The following is a 9,145-nucleotide window of genomic DNA, read 5'->3' as shown; positions in this document are numbered from 1 at the left end:
TTTCATAAAATAAGCATTATCTCAAGAACCTACGGTTATAAAATTCATAAGTCTATCCTTAGATCATACAAATTCCAGCAATCAATCAATCAGAATTGATACACCAACATCCCTATTGTCATGCCCAACTCTTATGTTTATCTACGAGTGATCAAGTCATAAATAAAACTAATCATAAATAACAGATTTATTGCATAATTTAAAATCAAGAATGTAAATCATAAAAAAGGCATACATCAATTAAGAACCTATTGGTTCCGTCTCACCCTAACTACTAAAAGGAATTTAGCTATGCATAATTATAAAAACAGAATTAAAAGATACTGTAAAATAAGTAGGGTTCATGGTAAAACTTGCTTAATGGTAAATATCATTGATGCAGATTTGATTCTTCCTTCTTCTCTGCACCGCTCCAGTATTCCTCTTCGCTGCTGCCTTCGTCTTCATCTCTGAGTGCTCCTTTTCTTTTTTCGCATCTCCAGAAGTTTTTTTTTTTCAAAGCCTTCGTCGCGTTGTATTTAAAGAATTAAAATGGGCCTCTGATTCTGGACCAGCTCGCTGAAGCGAGCTGCTCAGCGAATAATTTTTTTCTCCTCGCTCACTTGCTCGCTGAAGCGAGCAGTGGAGCGAGCTTGACCAAATATTTTATATGTATTTAATTTCGTATTTTTCTTGATATTCAGCCGATGCCAACTGCTTCCTCATCCTTATCAGGTTAGTAATTTATTATTCTAGTATGAAACAATCTGAAACAACAACAAAGATTGGGATCTTATCTATTTGTTGGCAATTTACTATCTTTAATATTTTATTTAATTAATACTATATTTTTAATTATTATTTGAACTATATTTAACAAAAAAATAATATAGTGTCTTAGACACTTATGAGTATGCATTTGTTGTGGCATAGGATGGTGTTTCCCTATGTTTTGTATGTTGCATTACGATGCGTAATTCATACTTGGTAGTTTAGCTTACCAGTAGGACTATTTGCATCTGTGTATCCTTAGGACAACATGAGAGCTCGAGGGATGTCTCCTAGAGATGTTTGCTACACATTGCATGGATTTGTATTTATTGCACTATTTACTGTTATTGCTTTTATACTGTCAGTGAACTATGGGTGGAGAAATGCTCCAGGGGCCCCCGGTTTACTGTGATATATTCGTATATCTCACCCCGTGTTGTGGGGAGTCCCTTTCAGGTACAGATATGGCAGGAGCCTCTGGTGACAAGTGGCCATACTTGAATTAGGTTTCATATGTTGATAGCCTGATGTTTTGGACTGCATGCAATTTAGGATTTTTAGATGCATTTGCCATTATATCATCCCTTGTACATGTATATTTTATAGCTGTTTAAAATACCAACAATTTGGATATCAAAATTCATATAATTTCTTCCTCATCTAATTAATGACCCTTAGATCCTCATAATAACTCTCTAATTTTGAATTATCCAAATTAGGGTTATTATAGCCTCTGTGTCGTCCTCTGCTACTGGTATAACTGGCAAGAACTTCTTGACAGAGATCGTAACTCTCTTTCTGAGTGTCTCGCTATCTGATGGACTGATCACACCAGCTGTCAAACAAAGGATCTGAATTAGGGAACTGTGACCCATAACAGCTCGCCCACTATGAGCTGTAGTGTATAAAGAATCTGCTAGTAGAGTGCAGACATCTATGTCAGTCCCTTGCATGATAAGATATAAAAGTGTGACCCTCGGAATATTGCAGTCTTGGTGATGGGATGAGGGTAGCAAAATATACACACTAAACTTGTACCAAAACTTTGCTATAGGTAGCAAATCATCACACACAATAAGCTGTGGGACTGGACCGGGCTCTTGTGTCATCTTCCATGTGGTGCCAGGTTTTGCAATGACTCACAATATCTGGTTAAAAATCAATAAAGGATCTCCCTGATCCTCTCTATCAGTGGGAGCTTAAAGTTGTGGATCATGGCCTGATGTGGGCAGTGGGTGGTGGAGGGGTCAAACTGGGTCTTTAAGACCCTATGTAGTGTCAGAGCATCATATGGTACCTGTTTGCCACTCACATAGGACATGTAGAATCTATGGGTGTTGTCATGGTCAGGACTCCAGGCATTCGCGTAGAATTCCTGGGTTAGAGTCTTGAGGCTAGGACCAAGATTGCAAAGTCCCTCTCATCCACGCCTTCTAATATCTGAGTCAATAGGGTTGGCGGGATCAGCTGCTGACTCCACCAGCTAAAGAGCGAGGGTTAAGTGATATGCTCGCTGAGCTCCTTGCTGTAGCGAGGGAGCTAGTGAGAACTAATTTTTCTCACAGTCATGCTCGCATGAGCGAGAGAATAAGCGAGAAGATAATTTTTATTTTAGTCGCTAGTCATGCTCGTTGAAACGAGTAGGCCAGCGAGCTTATTCTGATTTTTATAATTTGTATTTCCTCGCTAAGCTTCTCGCTTGAGCGAGAGAGCCAGCCAGCTTAATAAAATAAAAATAAAAATAAAATTGAGTAAATAAAATTAAAATAACATAAACATAAAAATAAACATAAAAATAAAAATAAGTAAATAAAATTTAAAATGAAAACATACCTGATTCCCTGAATTAATATTACCTCTATTCTTTCGTGTGTCTTTGCAGAAATTCTCTTGTTGGTGGAATATGCCTCCATACTATCTGTAATTCCATTCCAGCAAATTTAAACAAAATAAAATAACCTAAAATGATAAACTAAAAAGCGATAAAATCTTAGGTTGCCTCCTAAGAGTGCTTGTTTTACGTTACGAGCTTGACGGTGTAGCTTCAGTACTACTCTGGAAGGATAGGAGCACAACTTGTTCCTCTGTGATCTTGGCTTCCCAGGTACGGTTTCAACCTGCAGCCATTAACTTTGAAAGTACGGTCCCCGTCAATATTTCAAATTTCAATGGTTCTATACGGGAATACCGTTTTGACCATAAATGGTCCTGACCAACATGATTTGAGTTTTTCAGGAAATAATTTCAGATGTGAATTGTATAGAAGTACTTGTTGGCCTGGCTCAAATTCTTTTGGGATAATTCTCCTATCGTGCCATTTTTTAGTCTTTTCTTTATAAATTCGGGCATTTTCATAAGCAGCTAATCGAAACTCATCTAATTCATTTAACTCCAAGAGTCTCTTTTCATTAGCAGTCTTACAGTCAAAATTATAAACTTTGTAGCCCATAAAGCCTTAAACTCTAATTCCACTGGAAGATGGCAGGAATTTTCCTAAAGCAATTGAAATGGTGACATCCCAATAAGAGTCTTAAATGCAGTCCTATATGCCCAGAGAGCATCATCTAGCTTTTTGGACCACTCTTTACGGGAATTCCCTACTGTCTTTTCTAAAATACGCTTAAGCTCTCTATTGGAAATTTCTACATGCCCACTAGTTTGGGGGTGATAGGGAGTTGCAACACGGTGTGTGACACCATATTTTTCTAGTAGAGCTTGAAAGTGTTTATTACAGAAGTGAGTTTCTCCATCACTGATTATGGCTCTCGGTACTCCAAATCTTGTGGAAATATTTTTACGCAAGAAATTCACTACCACCTTGGCATCATTAGTTCGGAGAGCTACTGCTTCTACCTATTTGAAAACATAATCAACAGCTACCAATATGTAGGAGTTCTGATATGACGGAGGAAATGGTCCCATGAAGTCAATGCCCCAAACATCAAAAATTTCAACTTCTAGAATATTGTTTAATGGCATTTCATTCATCCTGGAAATATTTCCTGTGCGTTGACATCTATCACAAGTCTCTACGAACTGTTTGGCATCCTTGAATAATATGGGCCAGTAAAAACCGCTTTGGAGAACCTTTGCGGCTGTTCTATTTCTTGCAAAATGTCCACCATACTCAGATCCATGACAATTGTAACATCCCGTCTATTTAGGAACCCATTTAAATTGCCATTAGGAATGTGGTAGAGTACTTGTCGTCGGATTATGTAAATATTTACTTTAGGACGGAGTTAAATTAAATTAGGGAATTATTAGTACCATGGAAGGCGAGTACCTATTTTATACATGTGAAATTCTAGTTATGAGTATGAGAATAATTTAATTAGAATACATAGAAAGCATAACACTACTTAGAATTATATGAGTACTCATTATAAGTATGTGATTAATCTTATCACAAAGAATAAACCTTTAGTAAATAATTAGAGGGTACAGAAAAATTATAGGCATGGGTTAATTCCTAAATAGGAGAGCAATTGGACTTGTATATTTTGAACCCAATCTCCTTTAAGGGCCTCGGCCCAAGGACTTTTGAAGAGGGCTGTAATTATCTCAATCTTTTTCCTAACTTTAGATAACCCTCACTTATCATAAGAAATCTACATGGTAGTTGGTAATTGGCAAAAAATCAACCACATGGCCACATCTACCCCCTCAATTCTTCCCTACATGTGCGCCTAGGGTAAGTGGGGAATTCTAATTTGCTTGTTATCTTATCTTAAACCAAGTGTCAACCAAAAAAATCTCCAACCCTCTTTGCATGTGCGACACATAGGCAATGAGGATATCTTGAATCTTCACTCATGTTCGGCCAAGCTCCTTCATCCGCCAAGAATTTTCCTTCCGTTAACAAAAAAGAAATCTGGCCTCCGTAGTTCCTTTTGTGTGCAGTAGAAAGTAGCAAGATCAAACTCTCTTCCTAAACTTTTCCCTCAACCGTGATCATACAAGAGGAGCACCTCACACTACGACATTCTGCCTCCTTCACATTTTTTCAAATTGTGACATGTATCAGAATGAGTACCATCATCTAGTTCCATTCCACCTATTCATCTGTTCGGCCGAAGGCTTATCTAGGAGGTGAAGAAACTCCTTGATGTTCCTTGTCTCATTCTACACCTTCGGCTGATGAGGAATTCCTCTATATGCAGAGCCAAACTTAAGTTCCCAGCCACCTCTCCTTCCCCTCTTTGCCAGCCGAAACAAACTCCGATTTACTATTATTTTATATGCACGCAGAAGCCCCAGACGTGCTCTTTCTATATTATATGGAATATTTTTTTGATCATCGAAACTGATTTTATACGAATTTTTAAAGACAGCAAGGTCCACCAGGAAAGTAATATTTTCAGCAACTTAAGAAATTTTGAAAGTGTACTCTGATTTTTGTAAGTAACTTGGTTGCAACTATAAGTTTTAATTGGCATCCTCAAAATGATTTTTCAGTAGTTAAAGAGATGTCAAAAACTCTAATTCCGCTTAGCAAACAAACTCTCGTGGATGCATAGAAGGGAGGGTGTTACAACAGTGCCATAGAATGTCTCTAACTTCTTCCTCTGGAACACAATGACGAATTATTCCATCGACACATTGGAAGAAGAGATATGGATCAACCCATGAATATCGTGTTACATCGTGCTTGAACTTCTTCTTTTGCTGTCACGTGAGTTCTTGGGGAAATTCCCCAATTGATAAGTAATTTGCAAAATCAGCAAACCAGGGTATTATCTTGTTGACAGCCATCAGTTGTTCATCAGAAAACTCTTCTTTGATTAAGAGATATGGACTGTCTTGGAGTTCTTTATCTTGAATCCTGGAGAGATGATCTGCTACTAAATTCTCTACTCCCTTATTATCTTTAATCTCAAGTGAAAATTCCTGCAAGAGGAGCATCGAGCGAAGAAGCCTTGGCTTTACATCTTGCTTATTCAAGAGATATTTAAGCGTAGCATGGTCCGTATACACAATAACCTTAGATCCTATTAGATAAGATCTGAATTTGTCCATTGCATACACTATAGCTAGCATGTCTTTCTTAGTTGTGGCATAATTTAACTGAGCTTCATTAAGTACTTTGCTAGCGTAGTAAATTACGTTCAGTAATTTATTTTTCCGCTGACCTAGGACTACTCATATGGCATAATTACTCGCATCACACATAAGCTCGAAAGGAAGTGTCCAATCAGGTGCGGTTAGTATCGGGGCAGTAATGAGTTTTTCTTTCAGTATTTTGAAAGCTTTTAGACATTTGTCATTAAAATTAAACTCATCACTTTTTACTAATAGTTGACTAAGAGGCTTAGATATCTTTGATAAATCTTCTATAAAATCCAGCATTTCCAAAAAAGCTTCTTACTCCGTTAACACTCACAGGAGGAGGAAGTTTCTCAATGATGAGTAACTTAGCTTTGTCAACTTCAATTCCTTTCTCCGAAACTCGGTGTCGCAGAACTATTCCCTCTTTTACCATAAAATGGCACTTTTCCCAATTAAGAATTAGATTGGTTTCCTGACATCGCTTGAGCACGCAAGAAAGATTCGACAAGCAGATGTCGAATGAAGAACCAAACACAAAGAAATCATCCATAAACACTTCTATGATATTTTCAACCACGTCGGAGAAGATATATAGCATGCACCTTTGAAATGTGGCTAGTGCATTACAAAGACCAAATGGAATTCTTCGGTATGCAAACACACCAAATGGGCAAGTGAAAATAGTCTTTTCTTGGTCTTCAGGTGCTACTGGTATTTGATTATAACCTGAATAACCGTCTAAGAAGCAATAATAAGTGTATCCAGCCAGCCTCTCCAACATTTGATCCATAAATGGCAGAGGAAAATGATCTTTACGAGTGGCGTCATTTAACCTACGATAATCTACGCACATCCTCCAACCGGTTACTGTCCTAGTCGGGATTAACTCATTATTCTCATTTTTAATTACTGTAACCCCTCCTTTCTTTGGAACAGTCTGTACCGGGCTTACCCACTTGTTATCTGATATTGGATAAATCATACCCGTATCCAGAAGCTTTACAACTTCTTTTCTAACCACTTCTTTCATAGTAGGGTTTAATCTCCTCTGTGGTTGACGAACTGGTTTGACATCATCCTCCATTAAAATCTTATGAGTACAAAAAGAAGGATTCACACCTTTAAGATCCGAAAAGGTCCACCCAATAACAATCTTGTGTTCTTTCAAGACTCTTATTAGTTTTTCTTCATCTTCCTTTAGCAATGAATTGTTAATAATAACTAGATAGGTATCATCATTGGTAGACATATTTTAAGGTAGTGGAAGTTCTTTTAATTCTAACTTCGGAAATTCAGGTGTTTGAAGAACAGTTGTCTTGTCCTCCTGAAATTCAATGTCTAAAGATTCGGACTCATGATCTTCGGAGACAACATCAATTTCTTTAACAACTTCTTCTAACAATGCTTCATTTAGCGATTCAGAAGTTTGTAGAATCTTAGCAAATGATTCTTCTATTGTTGGTGTTGCATTAATCTTATCCGCGATTGCTGCTACAGCTTCGTCGATCACGTCGATTTGAAAACAGTCACCTTTTTCTTTTGAGCATTTCATGGCTTCAAAAACATTGATTGTAAACTACTCACCATTGACCCTAAATAGAAGCTCTCCCTGCTAGACATCAATTAAGACTCTAGTTGTGGCTAAGAAAGGTCTTCCTAAAAGATAAGGTACTTCATTATCTGCTTCCATTTCTAAAACCACAAAATCTGCAGGGAAAATGTAATCATTTACTTTTACCCACACATCTTCAACCACACCTTCAGATTTCTTGATAGATCTGTTTGCAAGTTGCAGCAACAGAAGTGTAGATTTCAGTTCAGTGATTCCCAAAGATTTAGCAAAAGAAAGTGGCATCAAATTGATGCTCGCCCCTAGGTAACAAAGTGCTTTACCCACATGAACATTCCCAATAGTGCAAGATATGCTGAAACTACCAGGATCTTTAAGCTTTGGTGGTATTTTCTTTTGAATGATAGCACTGCATTCTACTGCTAAAGCTACCATTTCCATTTCTTCTTTAAGCTTGTGCTTTCTTAAAAGCAAGCTCTTCATAAACTTTGCATAACTCAACATATTTTCTAAAGCTTGAACGAATGGAATATTTATTTGCAGCTTTTTAAACATTTCTAAAAATTTAGAATATTGTTGTTTTTGTGCTGACTGTTTCATCCCTTGAGGATATGGGGCTTTAACTTACGGGTTATCTCCCAACGATTTCATTCTTTCTTCTAAAGATGACTTCTTTATTACTTTTTTATGTGGGGTATCATTTAATGGTCCTCCAAAAATTGTGACCTCTTCAGGGTCATCAGCCTTTTCTTCAACGGGCTTTTCTTTTTCTGAATCGTTTTTACTGCTTGATGCAGCGGTACTCTTTTCCACATATGTGATTACTATTCCACTTCTTGTAGTTATAGCTTTACAATGCTCTTTAGGATTGATGATAGTATCACTGGAAAAGTACATGGAGGTCTTTTAGCCATCTGTCTAGCAAGCTGACCAATTTGATTCTCCAGATTCTTTAAAGATACTCTTGTTTCTTCTGTGAAATTTGCTTGAGATTGAGCCAACTTTTCGGATGCAACTTCCCAAGCGGCCTTCTGACTAGGCTGGGCTTGTTGAAAATTTGTGTTATTTTGTTGGAACCCTGATTTGTATGACAGGCCAGGATGATTCCTCCAGCTTGGATTATACATATTTCCATAAGGATTATTTTCTCTCGTCTAGTTGTTCCAGACTCCATTAACCTGAGCTGGGTCAATTGTTACCATAGCGTCACAATTTTCAAGAGTATGTGGTCCTCCACAAGTGTCGCAGACAACATGAAATTGAGAGTTAACCGCAAAATTTTTATTTTGGGTAAAAAGTTTAACAAATGAATCTAGCCTTTGATCCATCTTGTCTTGTTTGGCTAACATGGCGTCGTACCCTTCTAACTGCATAACTCCTCGCTTAGGTTGAATTGATGTGACCTCGTTATCTTCAGATGGCATCTTTTCAATTAGTTCAACAGCTCTAGTTGGAGTAATTTATTCGATACTACCTCCAGCTGCAGCATTAAGGAGCACTCTATATGTTGGTGTAACTCCTTTGTAAAAGATTCAAACCTTCTCATCATTCGTCAAAACATATTGCGTACATCTCCTGATTAGTTCTTTAAATCTCCTTCATCCTACACACAAGGATTCACCTTCGAGTTGCTTGAAGTTGTCAATCTGTTCTTTCAACTCAGAGAATCGGGATAGTGGGAAAAACTTCTTTTGGAATTTCTCAACCAATTTTTCCCACGGGCAGATGCTATTAGCAGGTTGCAATTCAAGTCAATTAAGTGCTCTCCCTTTTAAA

At 37.5% G+C, this 9,145-nt stretch overlaps 1 protein-coding gene across 1 annotated transcript; it reads right to left on the bottom strand.

Annotated features, from left to right (window-relative positions):
* Positions 1 to 7,411: 7,411 nt before the first annotated feature.
* Positions 7,412 to 7,924, bottom strand: LOC133315459 (uncharacterized). The gene has a single exon (XM_061517085.1). It carries the CDS (start codon positions 7,922 to 7,924, stop codon positions 7,412 to 7,414), a length of 513 nt encoding a protein of 170 aa, XP_061373069.1.
* Between the last annotated feature and the right edge of the window lie 1,221 nt (positions 7,925 to 9,145).

This window comes from Gastrolobium bilobum, unplaced genomic scaffold (genome assembly GCF_033153095.1).
Source record: "Gastrolobium bilobum isolate Gb01-03AN ecotype WA unplaced genomic scaffold, APGP_CSIRO_Gbil_v1 utg2803, whole genome shotgun sequence".
Classification (NCBI taxonomy): domain Eukaryota; kingdom Viridiplantae; phylum Streptophyta; class Magnoliopsida; order Fabales; family Fabaceae; genus Gastrolobium; species Gastrolobium bilobum.
This window is presented reverse-complemented; position numbering and strand designations above follow the sequence as displayed.